The sequence below is a fragment of the Trachymyrmex septentrionalis genome, unplaced genomic scaffold (genome assembly GCF_001594115.1).
Source record: "Trachymyrmex septentrionalis isolate Tsep2-gDNA-1 unplaced genomic scaffold, Tsep1.0 scaffold7, whole genome shotgun sequence".
In the NCBI taxonomy this organism is placed as follows: domain Eukaryota; kingdom Metazoa; phylum Arthropoda; class Insecta; order Hymenoptera; family Formicidae; genus Trachymyrmex; species Trachymyrmex septentrionalis.
This window is the reverse complement of record NW_017305884.1, coordinates 918,728-939,958: the sequence shown is the minus strand read 5'-3', so window position 1 is coordinate 939,958 and position 21,231 is coordinate 918,728. Positions and strand designations below refer to the sequence as shown.

The 21,231-nt window shown below is 36.3% G+C and overlaps 2 protein-coding genes across 3 annotated transcripts in view; one reads left to right on the top strand and one right to left on the bottom strand.

Moving 5' to 3' along the window:
- The window catches only part of LOC108753596 (R3H domain-containing protein 1), a 45,289-nt gene extending 29,029 nt beyond the window's left edge, over nt 1-16,260 (bottom strand). The window contains exon 1 of one of the 2 annotated variants that reach the window (XM_018495320.1): nt 16,189-16,260. Coding sequence is in view for 1 of the 2 variants with exons in the window: in XM_018495321.1 (XP_018350823.1) it covers nt 16,189-16,204 (16 nt within the window). In the remaining variant the exon portion in view is untranslated. The remainder of the gene's footprint in view (nt 1-16,188) is intronic. The other variant, XM_018495321.1, reaches the window with a different exon arrangement.
- A 1,732-nt stretch (nt 16,261-17,992) lies between these two features.
- LOC108753597 (neogenin-like) overlaps nt 17,993-21,231 on the top strand; it is a 15,642-nt gene continuing 12,403 nt past the window's right edge. The window contains exon 1 of the mRNA XM_018495326.1: nt 17,993-18,449. Within this exon, the coding sequence (XP_018350828.1) occupies nt 18,392-18,449 (58 nt within the window). The 5' untranslated portion in view covers nt 17,993-18,391. The remainder of the gene's footprint in view (nt 18,450-21,231) is intronic.

The window sequence follows — 21,231 nt, the reverse complement described above, 5'->3', positions numbered from 1 at the left end:
ATATATATATATATATATATATATATATATATCCTTCCACCTTTATATATATTGGTCGAGTACACGCGTGCGCGTGTTCATGTGTATCTGATGTACACTGTAAAACCGCTGGTTTTCAGGAGAAACCCGGGTCGAAGGTTCAATCCTGGGAACTGTTTGGACAAAATATAAATATCTACTTTGCAGACATTATAACCATTTATTACACGAATGTATTTACTGCGTGGAAAGAATGAGAATTTCGACTGTCTTCAAGATAACGTATATACGCGTGCATGAAACAAGCACGAATGGAGCTTTTTCTCCGATGATGTTAATTGTTTCAACAATGGTTTTAGGTAAAGACGAGCGCGTGGCGAATCGAGTCCCACCCAATAAATCGGATTTATCATGCGCAGTAACTATTTCTTTTTTTTTTACGATCAGCTAAAACCTTTCCGATAAATGTTAAAGGTATCATGCCTGGGGGCAATGTAGTTTACAATGGAAGTATGTGTTTGTTTTAAGTTCAGACCATCGACGAGCATTCGAGCTAAAGCCCTGTCACATGCCCTACGGTAATCGTCGACTATCGATAAATTCTCCGCTTTGCTGCGAAACGAACGTCACTATCGCTGGTTTCTTTCTCTTTCTTCCTTTTTACCTCATCCCCTTCTCTCTCTCTCTCTCTCTCTCTCTCTCTCCCCTTCCCCTCCTTCTTCCATTACAGTCGCAACAGGCGAGATTAAAATAGATTCTGTATTTCATCCGTAAACATGACAAGCGTCAATCTGCATACAAATTTTGTATTTAACTGCGAAAAAAAAACTGGAACCCATTTTCGACCGCTATTCATAGCCGATTCTTGTATTTAAGACTATCTTAAGAACAGTCTTAAGATGTCATAAATCGATCAGAGAGCCGTATTAGTTTTAAGACATTAGGGAGTTTCTGCAATACCGTTTATCCAAATACAGTGAACGCTGAGATTATTTTCTTCTCAACAACTACTTAAGAAAAGGATAACATGATTTTAGCGTTCACCGTATCTGGAGTCACGTTATTGCGAAAACTCCCTATTATTTAACACGGTCTTAAGAACCGAATGTAAATATTGGTCTTCGAGAATCTTCATTTTTTAATGTTGCCAGTCGAGAAAGGACCATCCTTCATGGCGGTATCTCAAAGCAAACGCTCAATGATTAATCACGAAAAACGGTGAAAGCAGTGTTAGAAAACCTTCTTGCCCCACATTCGTGAATCGACTGCTCGCGTGAACCAGTGCACAGTCAGCACGCGTGAGTGTGTGCGCGCGCACGTGCAACCGAGTGCGAATGGTGTCTATGACCCATATAACACGCCCAAGCGTAACTAGGTCGTACACCCCTGTGTTCCCTGGAATAAATACAGGGTGTTCCATTCGAAAAAAAAATACGCCAGGGTGTATGGATGCGTGGGTGTCGATACGCATACGTATCGTCGACAAAAAAAATTTTGTTCCAGCAACAATGAAAGCATAACATCGAGTAAATTTAGTAGATCATTGTGTTATCTAAATTAATTAAGCCCGAGAGGAAATATTTAATAAAAAATGATATTAATAATTAATATCGATAGAGGTAAGATTTACATACCTATGGATAAGTCTATGTTAAAGCGACATCTCGGCAAAAATAATTGAAAATTTTCTCTGCGAGCAAAGCTTAAATTGCAATGTATCGATCGCCTTAGACGACATAAGAGACGTGTTGATTCGATTATAAAGGACATATTGTTCTACGAGGTTGATTCTATCAAGAGAGCGCGAGTGGGAGGCGCTCAGTTTACCGACGACAATATCCCGGTTACGCCGCGTAAATATTTTTCCTCGCAACTCTAAAGCTCACCCTTGTGATAGAAATCGATTGCAGACGAGAACGACCGCGCGTTTATGCGATGCGAACGAGCGAGAGGGAGAAAGAAATGAATGCAATTCCTACCCATTCGCGGAAGGTGAAGTTTGTGATTAATTAGACATCCGATAATTTTGTCACAATTATTAACCGATAAAATATTTGTCGGGACAATTCTAGAAAAAAACGTATCATTTGCAACAAAATTAACGCGATACTTAATTCTGGAATAAGAAAGGTAGATAGTTATAAATTTATACAAAAATCTTACCAGCTTTTTATTTGCAAATTCTTTGATTAGAATCATGTTCTTTAGAGAAAACTTGATTTCTTAAATCGTTCGGAAACTTAAGTTACGAGTTTCACGTCACGAGCATTCAATTTTGATCACATACTTTTCAAATTAACTGTCATATTAAATTCATCTATTAAAATATATAAAGACGACTTTCAAAAGTAACAAAGAATAAAACAATCTATAATAATCTATTCGCATTTCTGAAATTCAATTCATGCAAATTTTATCATTTTACGAACTGTTGACTATAATGTGTTGAATAAAAGCCAACTTCAATATCCAAACCATCTTTCATCCGTAACCTATATCTATAATTGACTTTCAACAATAAATCGTTACCTAAGTTTTAAGTCTTAAGTCGTAAGAAATTGACCAATCACAGTTGAATAATTCATCTGTGATTGGTTAATTCCTTAAGACTCAGGAATACTGTAGTGGCCAAATTATTGAGACACTACAGTCGTATAAAAAATCTCCGAATTGACTGAAAGGAATAAAAAATCTTTTTACAAGTTTAAAGTACATAGACTCAAAATTAGAAGGTGGTGCAGTGGACTTTATATACAAATAATACTTTACGAAAGTAAGACTAAACTCTTAAAAAGAAGATTTGTATTAATCTGCAAATTACGTATACATATACTCGTACTTAATGAAGATTCGAAATGGTAAGGGTTCCACATAATAAAAGGGAACAGATAACAGAGAATAAGAATTTCAACCTATCAGAAATCATGTATTGTGGAATATACAGGTTCTGATTTTAGATTGAAATTCTTATTCTCTGTTCTCTGTTGTGTTTAGTATTGTGTACAGTAGATTCTCGATCTTGCACGAGATGGCGTGCAGTATGTTAGACAAGAACAGATGTATGCGTTTGAATGAGTCAAAACAATAATGTAAGAAATGAATTAAAGATGTCTATTATCAACATTTTTAATTTGACATTAAAAAAGTTTGTACTATCGATCAAGGTTGTCATTCCAGCATCGCCAAGTCTTAAGTAGTAGCTTATTGTAGAAAGCCAATAATAATTAGAAAAAAATCGCAATTAGTGAGTAATAAGTAATTAGAGAGAAATGAAAGTTATTAGATATTAGACTATCACATATTTAAAAAAGTCTTAATAAATAATATAAATAAATAAAACATATATAAATATTTTCTTCTTAATCGTTCACGTTTGCCGTTATAGTTTATAACAATATGCTACCTGTATCAAATCTTCTTTGGCTTAAAAAATTTTGGAGCAATGACCATCTTGAATGCAAGATTACTTAAAAAAAAAAAAGATAATTCGATACTTATTGTATTTATCACTGTAAATATTCCACATGATACCTCAGTCACAATAACGGAACACATCCATGATGTCACATTCCCCAACATGAAACGTCTCCACATAGCGGTGAATTCGCCGGTAGAGTCAGCGATTCCTAATTCCGAGCTCTAACCCAATTTCCACGGGATGACCTAGGGTATAGATACGAGGAAGCAGGCAAAGCACAGGTACGGTAGGATATTCCGTAGGAGGCGTGAGGTGTATCCGCGGGATAGGAGAGAACGAGAAGCTTTAGAGACCGTTCCGTCAGGAGAGGGAAAGTGTAGGCGGAGGGAAGGGATGCTCCGTTCAGTTTTAGCAATACCAGTAACCAGTGCCAGTCCGATGCACCCCCTTGTAGCCATGGAAACGACCTACTCTCCCTGGACGGACGCGCATCGGGCACCCTCGTGCGCAAGAGTTTAACATTCGAATAAGGATATTTGCTCGGGCGCTCTTTGAACTCCTCCTCCTCCTTTACCTCTCCTCGACATCTCGCAGCAACACTGTGATGATTTCGATCTAATCCAGACCACCTCTGTATTTAACACCGACGATTACCTATTAAATAATTAATATTCTGCTTGACTAGCCACGAAATCTCACGAATCCAATGTGGTCTCTGTTGAGGCTAAAACCCTCGAGTGAAAGAAGAGTCAATGTTGCTCTTGCGAGTACCCCTTGGTATCTGTACATCTTGGAGATTTGCTTTCTGTTCTTGTTTCTTCGAAAGTCTGCAGAATTATTAAATTTTAGATAAGCAGCAGAACATATCAATCTACAGAATATATTTTGAAAGCAATGACTCGATGATATTTGTTTAAATCTGATGCGATTGTTTTACAACAATCATTCAATGCGACAACAGCTGTGTTTCGACCTTGTCTGCTCGCAAAGTGTGTAACGCATATCAAATATTGTCACAAAACGAGACAAACAGTCTGCTTTCGTTCTAATTTGCAGATATGCGCGCATGCGTCTTGCTCTTGGGACGAAAAAGAAAAGTCAAAACAGAACATTATATAGATTCCAACAAGATCCCCATATATCTTGATACACAGTTATTCACTTAGAGTGTAGCGCATTGCCGAGTAAATTCGTAGCAAGTTTCCTCCAAAATATACAGCTGAGAGTTCGAAACATCTCTAAATTGTTTCTTCTATGAAACTGAAGAGTAGAAATGACTAATGCGCGAATTGGCACGAAATATTTTGTGGGGATACTTTTAAAAAAGGAAACAATCAAAATATAAATGCGATCTAAAATCATTTCTATTTAGGTCACCCGTTATAGCGATCGACCGGGTACCGACCTGGGTTGCTGAACCCTATGCCCCATATATCGGCAAATAGGTCAGAGGATAAATGACGAAGATGTACGGGGTTCATTCTCTGCGACCAGGGCTGCCTTTGTGGGAATCCGTTTCCAGTTTTATGAAGAACTTCCGTCTGATATTTTCATCCGATCGTAAATAACGAGACAACCTGTCATCATTCTAGGTTCAAAATTTCGTCGGAAATTAAAGCAACAAATAAAATATAGATGCAAATGAATGTCACCAAGTGAGCTTTGATGTTTTCACCGAACTTTTACAAAACAAAAGTTTTACGACGAATCCTTTTGGCTTTCAGCTTAATCAGCAAATAACAACTATACTTTCTATTCCATAAGGATTGAAAACGATTCGTTTTGGTTTGTTGTTCCAATAACAAATGTGAGAAGAGATTATGAACAACATATGAAGCACGAGTGCTGTTCATGTCTCTTTTCTTCAACAATTTTCCATGACAAATGAAGAACAAACAGAAGTTTCTCAAATATAACGCAAACCTTGGATGATTCTATTGAAATTCCACAAAATCTAGCGCTCCTTGAAGAGATTTATGACAAAATGTCGTCCTGTTAATAAATTATATTCTCGGTTAATTGGACAGCAGTAAATATATATTATAAATTGCAATATAAAATACACACACACACACATCTCTCTCTCTCTCTCTCTCTCTCTCGCCCTTCCCCTTTCTTTTTTCTTTATAAATTATTTTTATTGCATTTTGTATTATGGTTGCTTCATTCTGTACTTTCTTAGAGAGCATAGTTCTAATAAACGTTCTATCTATCTATCTCTTCTTCCTTGTCTCTTTCTTTCTCTCACTACATTTATATATTATATTTTAATTATATTATAATATATTAGATTATTGAAATTGTTTTTGTGGATTAAAATACAAAAATGCTATATTTTAAGGGAACAATATAAATTTTATTTAATTAAAATAAATATTGTTAACATTACAATTTGGATCTACTTTATGATTTACCTTTAAAATTCAGATTACTATCACAAAATTTTTCGAACCAGCAAATTTTAATAATTAGAATAATTCTTTCGCCAACAGAATTTTCTTTTGAGAAGGCAGCGTATTATTTCTATCTGACTGAGTTCTGTATTATGCATATATATAAATCATATATATTAAAAGTAACAAATTATATTCATTTTCAGTACCACATTTAATATCCTTATTTGATATACTTATAAATAAAATTTGTTACACATACTGGTGGCTTACTAAATTTTTTTCTCTTCGTACGTTTAATCTACTAAGAGATAAAAATTTTATGATAATTTTAATATTATTCCAATTATCACTGGAAAAATTATTTACTTTGCGGTCAGAGAGAAATTTTTATGGACTGTCGGAGAAGAAGCATCGAAAAAGGAAGATCTCGATTTTCCTGTTTGTTTTACATTCGGGAAAATCTGGCATTAGATAAAGAAATGTAACTCGAGTGTAACGTTCTTTGATATTCAGGACTATAAAATCAGCAAGCGGAAGATTCAGTCGCGCCTTCCATGCCGACCGATCGGTGGGTCGGCCATTGGTTGGTCGACCGCTATTTATAATGGAAATATTTTCGCAACTGCTTCTCTACCGCGCACCACTGGTTCGACATCGACCACTCTGCCCACATATTCATCGACGGATACACGTCTCGGCGCGCTAAAAGCGCCTACGATCTCTCGTGACGTCTTTTTCCTTCGGTCGTCTTTCCGCGTGCAGCAATCTTCGCTTATAATATGCGCTATATCACGTCAAAATATTAAAATCAAAATTATACCGATATTATTCTTAAAAACTGCGAGAATTTGACAAATCCCATTCTATTTCTTCCATGAATCTTTTCATCATTTCCTCTCAATTAAGATTGATCTGAAGATTATAATCGTATCAACGCGATAACAGCGTCTCGTGAAAATTATCGGTTTATCGTAAAAATAAGCAAGGACAGAAGAATATGTAAATGCACTTTCATCGATAGGTACACAACCATCTTTGACGTCTTTACTCTCCCTCTACTCTTCTTTCCTCGCCATTTCTCGTCCATTCGCGGAAAATTATTAATCAGATGATGTTTATTAACGCAATCCATTGCGCGATCCATTTACAAGATTTCCTGGACACAAGATTTTCTCGTTAGCAATCATGAAAATAACACTACACTGTTAAATTTAGGCCGTTTCATAACTCATGGTTAACTCTTAACCGAGGTCCAACTTGTTTCTCATCTTTTTTCAATTCTAAAATTGGAAAGAGACAATGAATAAATTGAACCTCGGTTATGAGTTAACCGTCAGTTGTGAAACTGGGCCTAAGTATAGGAGTGATGTGACTAGGCTTCTCTTCAGTCCTATTGCCCGCGAGTAACCGAGCGTGGTGATTTCTCTCATATGTCTGTGGTGCACACGTTGATTGTGTACACAGTCATAAGGGACCTTTAACGTCGATTCCGAACGACGATTTTGTTTAGAGAAGTGTACATGGCAAGGATACTCTCGGTGGTTTGCCATTGCCTGCCGAGAGGAGCTTACAAGCGTACGAAAATTTTTCGGTTCTGGGATTGAACCTGGGATCTCTGACATAGCTCGTACGCTGTCTGCTACGCCACGCTCGCACTCAGTGAGAGTTTAAATTAGGTTAAATTTAATAGAGGATGGAGCGAGGCTTTCTCGTCCATTTCTTTCAATTATGTTTTTAAACAGTAAATGTCGATTATTTAGATAAATTTAAAAAAAAGTTACACATGTGCTCTCAGGAACCAATTATGATTCTATAATATAATTATAAGCATGTATCACTGCAAAGAGATATTGTTTGCTATCGTAAATTTTTGTATTACAATACTTCGAAGTTGAAACTGACGGAATAGTCTCGTCCATCAGTCTCCTACTACCCTACTAACCTACCCTTTTTAACCTGTAAAAAGATTTAACAGTATACGATCGCGTGTGTGCGAGTTGGGCATCAACAAGTTTAATTTTTATTGTTCAAGTGGAAAATCAGTTTACTCCTATAGAGCAGAGTTCGGATATGATTATGTTGAATTTCTATGGCCGCCGTGTCGCGCATCAAGAGAAAAAAAAGAATGATCGAGAAAGGGATCGGTTGACGTAAAACATCACCGAGCGGCCGGCCGCTCGGGAAGAATACACCGAAATTGGAAGCAGGCGCGTGAAAAGGTATATGGTTTCTGTCGCGCACGGGCCGTAGCGCGTGCAGATCAATACCGGCCGCAAGTCGCCTCTCTCTCTCTCTCTCGCGCGCGCGCTCTCTCTCTCTCTCTCTCTCTCTGTCCTTTGTAGAATCTCCTAATTTGTCCCTTATGTCTTATACAACTACGCATTATATACGTGCGACTTTCACATTGCTGAATCTTTGCATCATTGACGCAGAAAAACTGATTTCACAGAAGCAGCGTGACGTTTGTTTTTAATCGGCATATCTTATAGTGCAAATATAAAATACAGTAAATATTAATGCTCGATTTCTTCACTTCCAAATAAGTTGCGGATAACTTTATCCAGGAGATATCTCCATTGTAATCTGAAAGATATTTCTTGGACGAAGTTATCTAGAGGTGAAGAAATTGGGCATAAGTGTAATAACGTTCGATTGTTTACACAGCAACAATATAAATTGATATAACGATCAAAAACTAGCAAGTATGAGATATTCGAAAAATAATATTTAAATATATTTAAGGACAAAGCAAAATTTAATTCAAATTTTTGTGACCTGGTGACCCACTGCGTATAATGGAGGAGGATCATCCATTCGATAATCAGAAATTGAGCTCATTTGCAGCGTGAACGAGTCATAAGGTGCGTCTAATGAGTGCATTGGAGTGAATAGGAACTATGATAAAAGCATGTTGGAGCATGTGACGCGAACGAATCTATGTAAATTTCTGTAAATGAGCTCAAAATCTGATTGGCTGATCTGATTGGGAAATCCCCACTATTTCCAACCCACTGCGTATTCGCTGGAATGGATCACCTATCTAATTCTGTCTAGTATGCAAATTTACTTCTATGCTCAATTTAAAGTTTTTTTAAATTAATGTTTCATAATAAGCATAGCATTTGGCATGCAGTTCAATTCGAAATTCGAGGGCCAAAAAAATAGGCTAAAAAAACGTGTTTTTGGGGTGACTCTGTTTACTAAATATGCACACAGCACGTAAAATACGTGTTAAAAAATTACTTCTCTTCCTACCCCGCACAGATCGTGACTCCACCTGCCTATCCTCGACAATCTCTGATAAATTACAATATGCCACGCGATGGAATTCCCGCAAAAAGGTGGGGATATTGAAACGCGGTATGATTTAAATTGCCCTTCTCTTCCACGGCTAAGCGAGATATCCCGTGAGACATCATGATAGCGGGCAAATCATCAGATATCGTAGACCAGTGACTGATGAACTTGACCTTCACCACGGCCTAGTACCTTCGATCGAGGAATCCCTTGAAGGATGATTATCAGAAGATATTTGCCTTTTGTGTGTGTGTGTGTGTGTGTGTGTGTGTTGACAGGATATGGTTCACATGTGACGTGGCCCACGTGGCACACGTGCAGATACCGACACGCCGTACCGATTTACGGAAAACAGGAAATAAGAAAGTGAAGAAGAGGTTGTGTCATGCGCTTGAAAAATCTGCACCTTCTTTTGACTGCCGAAATCCCCCGTAATTCGCCTTCTGAGACGGGTACTTTACGTGCGCGCGTTGCGAATCGATCTGGCCGCGATTCAACTAATCCCGCGAGTGAGTCATCTTGCCTCGCTGTTGCCTTCGCTTCGCTCGCTTCGTCACGGTGACCTTGAGAAAATAAAGACAATCGGCCACGCTTGCAGATTATCGATGCAGTTCGTATGAACAGCGGATGGCGGGACAATAAACGGCCGTTATTCGCCGAAAGAAAAATATAATTTGTCATGACTGTTCGGGGGGATCATTTTATTTCTACATTTTCTTATGTATTTTTCTTTATAAAAACCAAAAATTATCATAATAATGGTGCTTAAGGAATAATTGAAATAGAAGATGGTTAATACTATACTATGAATTAGTTCACACGATTGAAACATAATTGACACAACAACTTCGTAACGATGTAAATAAAAGGATTTTATTCTTTATTTCAATGTATTTTTTGTATTTCTATTTTTTCTTTGGGCATCATTACCATAATAATTTTCGATTTCCATGAAGAAAAATATATAAGAAAATATAGAAATATAATGATTCCCGAACGATCGCGTAAAAGTAAAAAATTGTATCCCCCTTTCTCTGACTGCTCAATTCGAAAGCCATGCGATTCGGAAATAGAGGATAGATGTACATTTTTGTATGTACGTGTTTTCTAAATGCATGGAGATGATATTTTATTTTGGAATCTTCGATATGTTCGTAATTGCATCTCTTTTTCTTCTTTCTATTACACATTCTATACGATGATATTGTTTTATCAGATTCTCATTTTTTATTGCACGAAATGTGTTTGTCACCTATAAAAGTTGGCAAAAGGTCAAAGGCAGTAAAAATGAAATATGCAAAATTAATAACAAATCATAACAAATATCAATTAAATCCGAGTAAGTAATAGATAGAATAATTCTTATGCTTGAAATCAACAAGAAAAGTAATTTCATGAATAATAATATCATTCTATATCGTATTTTTATAGCGCTGCATCTAAAGCATTTTTTTTAAAACTCTCTATCCGGTAGAGAAAATACAAACGTTGCTAGCCATTCTATAATAATATAGCGCGAAATACTTCTTGAAGTTGAAGAATGAAATAACACTTTAGAGAATAATTATGAATAAATTGTTGAATATTGTAATGCTGAACTAAAATAATGTTCGCATATAACGTTTCCTGAAATATATTGCTTCATAGAATTGTGACAAGAAAACATACTATAAATATAATAACTTATGTGTATGTAATAAATATAAATACATCACGGTAAATAAATATTTTCGACGTCATCGCAAACGCGATTATCTTCCTTGTTTTGTATAAAAATATAAAATATGCAAAAATATTTTTGGATAACTTTTTAGAAAAATAAAATTTCATACTATCAATCTATCGATACTATCAATACTATCTATACACCCTGAAAGAGATATAAATTTTGTAACGTTTATATATACACTTAGAAAGTTAAGCTGTACATTTAGAAAGAATATTTCAGGCGATACAGTAGAATTTCCGAGAATTTCTGAGAAAAATCTCGTTCAGTTATATTCTGGAGGAAGAAGTTTTCCCAAGGACCGTGCATAAACAGCGGAAGTGACGCAACGTCTGACCAGGCGCACTCGTCACTACTAAAGCGTACGACTATAATGTCACTCGTATCACTCGCGCCGCGTTCGACTTCACGCTGAGTTACGCCACTCCGTCGTGGTGATTATTAGCATCTGCGAAACGTCGAGGTGACGCACGAGATATTGCATAGTATTAATTTATAATCTGACGGATTAAAGTACCGCTGAAATCCCGAGATATGCGGTCGCGGACTAGTGAAACGTTGATACTAACAAAACGCTCGGCGGACCGTTCAGTTTTTAACGGTGAACCGTTAAAACTATCGATTGCTGATCGCTAAAAAGGAAATCTCACTGCCATCGGTCACGCCACACAGCGATAATTTGTTTGATAACCGATGTGCCTTGTGAGGGTACTCGCAAGAGTCGAGGAGTTGATAAAGCAAACAAATTGCACCTTCTCTCTTAAATATTTCGCGCCGAGAATCACGTGATCTTCTTGTTAGCCACTCACGACCTAAAAATGATTGTAGAGAGTATTAGTAGAATAAATACGTGTGCATTAACATGACGCGCTTCTATTTCAACGTGAAATTATACGAGGGTAGGTGGTGAAAGAGGAAAAAGACGGAGGATCGTATAAATACTACTCGCCGGATTCAACACGCGATGGCAACTGGGAAGGGAAAAAAGGCCTCGTCCCTGCAAAAGCATCGCCTACAGATCTCACAAAAATAAACCTTCGCCTCATGCAGCCTTCATCCTCGTGCACGCGAAGCCGGAACATAATGTTACTAGGCACATTTACGGACACGGGGAAGATTCGCGATTTATGACCAAGATTGCATGTTCTCTTCAAATACGTGCGAAAGGATGGCATCCACCCTTCCTAAAATTTAGCGAATTTAGCAAACTCGCCGAACGAGATCTTTTCATCATGGACATTCCGCGTTCAAAACAACGGAAACAATTTTTCTCCAACAATTCACGAGATAATAAAGGTGTACATCATTTCACTTCTCATGAAATATGTCTGAAGAAAAGCGAATGACAAGATAACGTGTTCTGGCTCTTGAAGCAACATTCCGTAGCTCTACGGTGCAACTCGAAAATACACGGAGAAAATTTTATATTTAAAATTACTACAATGTGGTGATAGCTATCATGACAATTATAAGTTTAAATGCTATAACTATTTTTTTAACAATATTTTTAAAAACAATAACGCAACGTAATTTTTACACTTTTTCATAGTAAAAATTTTTTATTTACAAAATCGAAACTTGTTGAATAAAAGTTAGTATTGTAAAGACAAGTAAAATATATACAATATATCTAGCAAATTTTGTTTGCCTGGTAAAAATTAACTGTTTTCATGTTAGAATATAGCTTAAGCACTGGCTTTTAAACAAAAATTACTTTATTTATGTGATAAAAATTAGTATTACCATAGTAAAAGTTACGTCGGAATCATGTTGTGATGGTCCATTGAAAATACAAAACATAATAAAGTGTTTAAAGTTTAAAATGTATTATAAAATTTTCTCCGTGTAGGACTCTTATCTCACTGTTATATCATTCGAGGTCCTGCCGTTGTGATTATTGTTTTCAGATTATTACTAAACGCAACATCAAAGGTAAAAATTTGCGCATTTAATTAACGATTTTAAACATTTCTCTCCCCCCCCCTCTCTCTCTCTCTTCTGAACATACTGATGGAGCAGAGGAATCAACAGTCGTATTTGGTGTCAAACACAAATCGGCAAGGTTCCAATTCCCGAAGGGCCGCACCCCTAAAACTAGGATCTCTCTCTCTCTCCCTCTTTCTCTGCCATGTTGGAAACCTAGCAACGGTGCACCTACTGCACACTTACGGACCCTTTCTCCATAAAAAGAGCGATACGTATCCGCATCACTCGTCTACGGCCGTGATACGTGACGTCGCCGCGTCGGTGGGAGGATAGCGACCGGAGGGAAATGAGTGGTAGTGGGGGGTAAAGTCATGAAAGTAGGGCAGTAGTGCGGTAGAGCAATCAATAGAGGTTAGATCATGGTAGGGTAGACCGGGTAGACGAAGGATGAGGAGGGAAAGGGTATAAACTGGAGTGCAAATTTGGTGACGCGCATGGAAGATAAGTGAAAGAATGGCAAGAGGAGGGGCTAAACGAAGATGTTCCCTTCCCTCTCCCTCAAATTCATTAATCCTTACGAATCGCTATGAGCTCCGTTTCGCAGAAGTCTCACAATAACATGATTCTTATAAAATAACATTGCGGCTGCGATATCATTTTGGATCCACGTAGATGACAATAATGTTATATACATATCACAACTATTATTGTAAAATTTTTAATTATTGATATTCTCGAAAACTTCTTCGAGATGATTCACAATAAAATATCTTAAATATTATGCCTTTAATATAATGTTATATTTGTTATTGCACCATCCTTGGGTTTTGCAATTTTAAATAGGAAATAGGTTTTTAATTAATAAGAGATTTAGTGTCTTCTGGATATTCTAAAATTTTCAAAATTATTACGGTGCGTCTAATAACAGATGATGACAAGTATAGAGCAGTTTTTCAGTCCAAAGTGTCAGATTTAAATCTGATCTATCTGGAGGAAATATCACGTTGCGAAATAATGTACAACGCATAGAATTCCGGAATTCAATCATGAATCAAATGTATTTTGATGTTTCAAAAAGAGTCGGTCCTTTCGGTCCTTCAAAGATCTCATCCATATACGAATATTTAAGAAGTACGTCTACATAGAAACAAAAAGAATCACTATATGAAAAAAATGCCAATATGAGCCAACACTGTTTCTTAATATGTATGTAATTTATTGAGTAGAATCCTATTCACAATATGCGTACGTTTCGATTTTCTTCAGTGTGTAAATTAATGTCGTAAGTTAAATGATCAAATTCAATTGGCGATGATTCATCCATTTCCATAAATTTGTCAAGCTAATATATGTTTAATTTCCAAGCTCTCATTAAATTGTCAGATTTACTATGTGATATAAAATTGTATGTTATTGCGTTGAAATTTAAAATTTTGTTGACTTACATTCCGCCTTGAAGCACATATTAAAGATGTTGTCAGTCGCACGTTACAAATTAAATGCGGATCAATTACGAAACAATGAGCAAACTACGCTATATAAAATAACATTAGGAGAAACGGAAAGAGTTTACTACAATTCTGATCGTACAATGATCACACTTGCATTTCTCACAGATCTCATTCTCCAACTTGTGCAAATTTTATCGAGAATATACATTTATTCCTGATAAAATATATAAACATTAATTTATTTCGTGCTTTTCCGGCTTCAAAAAAGTACCGACGAGATACTATTAAAGACAGTCTTACGGAAGAAAGCTGTTAAAATTTAAGTAATTAAGAATAAAAAACTGATAATATACTATTAATTTTATTATATTTTAATTTCGTAGACACGTATATGTATATGTTAAACTCAGTTAACACTCGATTATTTCAAATTTTGATTTTAATATTATCGTCAAAGTTTGATTATCAATAGAAATGATAACTGTAAAAAAAAATTGTAATATTGCGGCAATATATAATATACAAGTATGCATATATATTTGTGCAGCATTTATATTATAAAAAGTCATGAATTTAATAATGTATTCAAATATTTATGTTAATAATCGCAAATTTAATTCAATTATCGATGTCATCGTTCTTTAATTATCTCCCCATTGATAGTCACGAAAATTTACCCAGAACCGGCCGTCCTCAAATCTCATCGCACAATCGAAAGAATAGAGAACGAGGAACAGAGAATAAGAATTTCAACCTATCAGAAACCATATACCATAAAATACACAATTTCCGATAGGTTGAAATTCTGTTCTACGTTCCTATTCCTTTGATTGTGCGCAGCCCTTCAAAGACACAGAGCATATAGACTGCGCCATCCATGTGCAAAATTGATCGATAAAAACGAGAGAAATAGAGGAAGCGAAAACGGCCAGTTTCTACCTCATTCTATTCAACCAATCACAATGTGTTAGAAAGAGAAGGAGATCAGCCATGCTCGCGCTTCCTCTCTTCCATTTTTGTCGACCACATTTGATACACTATTTCGATACGAATAGCGCAGTCCATACTCTATATTTTTGGCCAATATATATTTATACAATTCTGAATCTCGTAGCCTAACACGATCATATCATCGTAACAACTCTTTCAAAACGAACAATACGATCCAATGTATGTCCTTTTGAAATCACGGCAATTAAATCGCAATCGCAGAAAACCTTTATATAAATCTATGTCCGAGACTACAATGAGTTGGTTAGTCGATGAGTCGGAAGTGTGTCGGAATACTTGGAATTGGTCGAAATCGATAAATTGATGAAATTGGCCAGCAGCCAAGACTCATTGTAGACCCGGACCATTGTTTTACAATGTTTTGCGAAATATTCTTCTTCCAGTTTCTCCCTTTTCTCTATTCTTCTGCTATCAACAGCGACATTATACTATTATGATACGTCAAGAATTGCGAAAAAAGCCAAAGAACCGATGCTTTAATTTCGAGTACCACGATGAAAGTAGAGCAGGTCTCGGCGTCCAAAACAAAAATCGGTCAAGACGAGAGCGAGCTACTATCAAGCTACTATCGCATTATATGTCTGTTGTGAACCGTGTCTGTCCATCCGTACTTACAACGGGAAGCGATTCGGGGAACTCGTGCACGTCTCACGCGATTTACGCCAGAGAGAGGTTATGATGCACATGCCGATATCACGACGCAACGGGAATACAATTGAGAACGAGGTGCATCGACTGGTTGGGAGGGACGATCATTTTCGAGACTTCGTCGATCTAGCTTTGATGTCAGGACGACTGTCAGACAGGTAATTATCTCTCAGCGATAGCAGCAAAGTGTTTTCCTTCGATGAGGGGGGAGGAAGAGATTCGTGGAAAAGAAAGAATACAAGCATGACATCACGCACGATATCGACTCGCGGCTCGTCCTACCTCAATTACGTCTAATCACAATCAGTTAAAGAAAAGCACGATAACGTTACTCACCTAACTCCGCGCACATCCTCGCCGTAACTTCACCATTTCGGCAACTTTCATCGCGTTCGACCGCGAGTATTGTTGTCCTCTACTTTTTTAAAACCGCTAAACCGATCACTAATGCTATCTGTCGACGATTGAACGAAGAGTGAAAGTTGTCGAGAATCAGCAAGAGATCTCGAGGCAACATGACACGACAAAATGTTCCTAGGCTAAAGGCTAAGTTGGAAATTGGCGCCAAGTCTTAAATTTTAAATAAACATAATTTATTTTAATAAAGATTATTCAATTCAATATATATTTTTTTACTATTATAAAATTATTTTATCATTTTTTAATATTTAAAATCTTTATCAGTAATAAATCTTTATTGGAACTCTATCAATTGGGATAAAAAAAACAAACGTTCTTTTAAGTAAATGGTGATATTTCCTTTATTTACATTTTCTACGATATACATAGATTTTCTTCTTTTACATCCAATATCTATTATTATATTTAATATGTTGAATTAATAGACATAATTCTTCTAGTATTTTTTTCATGTATAATTAATTTCTAATTATATTTTTTGCAAATATATTTACATTCCTGAATTTGTTTTGTTATCTCTTTATTATGTACAAATTTAATAAATAGTAAAATTAGGTGATTATTTTTTTAATATAAAAGATAATATAATTTAAGAAAATATAATTTTATTTTTATTCATTATAAAAAATATGTATTTTAATAATTTGGGAAACACAGGATCTACTTATTTTCTTAAGCCTGTTTTACAATAAGGTCGCAAACCGTAATCTGCAAGAAATTAACTAATCGTAATTAATTATATTTATCATACCCAACTGTGATTGGCTAATTTTTTACGACAACCCTATTGTAGGACAGGTATTAAGGATTATTTATACAAACCGTAATCTGTCGTAACTTATTTCGTAATCTGTAAAAATTAGCCAATCACAGTCGATTATCCCTCTATTACACGATTGTGATTGATCAATTCTTATAGATTACGACATAAGTTAATAAATTAGAGCCAATGTAAATAATCCTTTACTCTATTTTATTTGCTAAATACAAAAATCAGTCAGAATTGACTTATTCTTGAAATATTTGTTTTCACATTTTAAACAGAAGAAAGTAATGGTTCTTAATGTATAAACCAATCACATTGAAAAATTTTACAACAGTGGCAAAGCTGCTTTCTTTGCTGAACGCAGCTAATGTCTATAATTTAGATGTAGTTGGACTGAAACCACATTCATTTTCGATACTACGACTTTACCAACAATGACCTAGTTTTCATCAAGAGTTTAAACCGGATTAGAATTTGGCTGTAACAAGGGAATACTCCACTGTGGTTGGTTCTTACGTTCTAAGGGGGGGGGGCTCTGCATAATAAAAAGAACAGGAAAACAGAGGATAAGAATTTCAACCTGTGAATGTGTCAGAAACTGTGTATTCCACAATACATGATTTCTGACAGGTTGAAATTCTTATTCTCTGTTCCCTGTTTCTTTTATTGTGTGGAGTCCCTAATCCGGTTTAAACTCTCGATGAAAACTAGGCCAATGTCGATAAAGTGATACGTAATTCGTCTCCATTTTATAAAATGGATGTCGGTGTCGCTGGTGTGCGAAAGTTCCTAGGAATTCCGAGCCGTATCACGGAAAAGGCCCCGACATGGCCGCTCTCAGATTTCTCTGTACGCAGTAAAAACGAAACGAGACGAAAGGGGAGGACGTGAGAGTACCGAGTAGTCCGTGATTATCGCGCATGCGCAGCGATTCTCGTCATTAGACTAGACTAGGCATAGTAGGCACCTAAGGCATCAAGCATCCCGGATGCTTCGTTCGTTAGCCATGTTTTACAGTCAAATATGGTCAGTGAGCTCGTTGTGTGAAAATGCGTCCCACGGATATGAGAATCGATCTGTCGTGTAAACGGCTGCTGCTACGACGACGGTAAAGACGGTCCGGTGCGAGGGCGACTGAGGGCGACCTGGGCGACGACCGCGACGACGGACGCGAGTGGCATGCGCTCGCACCTCCGGCGGAACATCGCTTGCGTGTCTAACGACGGTGGTCGTCCTCGGAAGCGGTGCTGATCTCGATCGGTTTCCCGAGGACCCCGAGGCCTTTTACTCTCGACAGTCTCGACGACGCGCCTGTCGGAGCCTGTTTGTCTGACGGACCTGCTTCCAAGCTCAATGGAGCCGCGTCCTTTCACCATCCTGCTGGCTTTGTTGTTGACAACGCTCGCACGAGGTGAGTCCCTTCAACTCGCTCGCGTACGATCGCCTATCCCGGCGTTTGCTTTCGGCGGCGTGTTTCGCGGTTCCCTTATTCTCCGAATCATTCTCTTGTCACATAAATTAATTCAGATCCTAAAACAATGTAATACATAATTAATAGACACGGTTGTGCCTCGCGCCAAGTTCGTCCTATAACATTATTTTAGAACCCTCCCCCTCTTATTCTTAAAAAGAAACGTATACGAAAAACTGGAGAAATACTATAGTATACGATACGATTGTGAATAGTATTTCCTTGATAAACCGTGCGACTTTAAAGAATAGAAAATAAATAAAGAAGGAGATTCATTTTTTTCTCGTCGCGAGGGATTCCCCGACGTCATACCTGGCGACGAATTCGATTTAAACGCGACGACATACGTCGTACGTTATTTGTTTGTTGTTTTTCGTTTGAAATTTCAATCGAAACTCTTCGGGGAAATTTTCGCGCGGATGTCACTTGTACAGAGAGAATTCCGCATCGTTGGACCGGGAAAGCGATCGACCTGTCAACGCGGTCGCGCGACGCGATGTGATGCTGATGGATTTGCGAGGGCATTTTCTCGGCCGCAACAAATAGAATAGGATCGATAGCCATTGAAAATAAACGTGACTATCTTCGTTTCGGCTATATGTACATTATATGTACGTACGTACGTACGTACATATATCTTGCACTTGGTCGGGGCGGAGTAGGCGTACGCAAGAGAGAAAGAGAGAAGCGAAACAAAGTGTGCGAAGAGCATGCAATTGATACGAAATACAGCAGGCTCAAAAAGCTTCAATTTTGGTTCCTTTACCTTTCATTCCCGGCTGCGGAAGAACAGGCTTGTGTTCGTTTCGCAATTGTTCAAACTTTTAGCTTCGATTTATGCGTGTTTCTTTTTTTCCCTTTGTATATTAATTTCATTTGTTTGAAACGCAATTGAAAGGAAATGAGCTTAACGATCGCAAGATTGTGAAGGTGGATGTGCGGAAAAGCGAAACGAGATACGTATCCTGTCTCGTCCGATTCGTTTTTTCTCATCACTAAATCAATATATCTCAATCATATTTTTTCCATACAATTGGTTATACATATTTCGATTGCGTTTTAATGCCTCTTTAAAAATTTTAGATTTGTAATTATTGATAAATAGCGAATTCGATCGAACGCACTCGGTATCCATTATTAAAATCGTAATACATAATTTAACGTAAAGATGTGTGTTTAAAATAAATAATAAGATTGGAAATAAGACCGTTTATGTTAAATACATTACTTTAAATAACGAAGCGCCGCTACAGTCTGAATGTTAAGATGATTGAACTATTATATATATTCATCTAATTGAATTAATTTCAGAAATTATAATTGCGTGCCGATATGGGACTTTCAACGCTATCAATCTGATTTCTGAAATTAATTCATTTAAATGAATATATATAATAGCTCAACGTCTTAACATTCAAATTCACCGTAGTGATGCTTCGCGCACGTATTTAAAGTAATGTATTTAAAATAAATATATACAGATAAACATCAATGCATTTTATTGTGCTGTTAAGTAAAGTTATGTATCCTATAATTCGCGAAATAATTGCATTTCTCTTTTAGGCTCAAATTGAATCAATATACAGCGGCTTTAATATGCACTTGTGCGTCCAATTGAATTCATTAAAAGTCAATCACTGTAACATTAATAAAACAATTTCTTTTTTTAATTATATGAATATTGAAATCCATTTAGTCTAAAGAGATTGAAAATATCAAATAAGAAAAATCCACATTTCCCCAAGAAAAAGGTAAAGATAAATTAAGAAACATAGTTGTGCAAAAACAGACTTTACATCAACATTTCAATAAAAAATAAAACTGTCTTATTTGTTTTTCAAATAGAATTTTTTCCCTCGAAAACCACGTGCCCTCTCTTAAAACATTGTAGACATGTCTTTTTATAACTAATTTTGTTGATTACTGAAAAACAATCGCATTTTTTAATGTAACATCAACATTTCTCAATATTTACCACGAAATCAAATAAGAGTCGATCAGGAATATAACATTTCTACGAAATTGAGAAAAACATCGAGGAGAACACACATAAGAAAATCTTTCGTTTATTTTTGTAACAGTTTCCTAAGAATTCGTCTCTTATCAAATTCCGAATCGATTTGCTGCACTTTGTCTTTAATAAGTCTTTACTCGCGTATCATCTATTCGAATTGCATATAAAGCGATAATTCAGACATTCTCGAGGAAATGATAATAATATTTCTAGCACCTACAAGGTGTATATATACCGTTAGTTTTTAAATAATTAAAAACTGTTTAAAAATTAACGTTGATTTCTTCGCTCGCGGTTCGATTTTGGAGGACGAGAACTTTTTTTTTTTTCATTTAAATTTCATTTTCACTTTAATCTTACATTTAAAAATTATTATATACAATTTTTAAACCATTTTTATAGTAAATTCGAATCCTGTGGCTTCAATGTAGCAAATGGCTGAGTGAATATTATACACCCCTACAATTTTATTAAAATCGGTGACCAGAGACTGCCGGGTTCTCCTTGTAAGCGCTAACTTATTAGTTTTCTCTGATGAACGCGGCAAATGATCTTGTAATCATTTCACCCTTGTTATTTATCAAATGTTCAACAGGACATGTGTTGCACGTGAGCGTTATGAGCACAAAGAGTGATAATAAAGAGAGAAAATACTATCACTCTTGAACAGGAGTGGTAGTATTTTCATTTTTTGTTTTTTCAAAACTC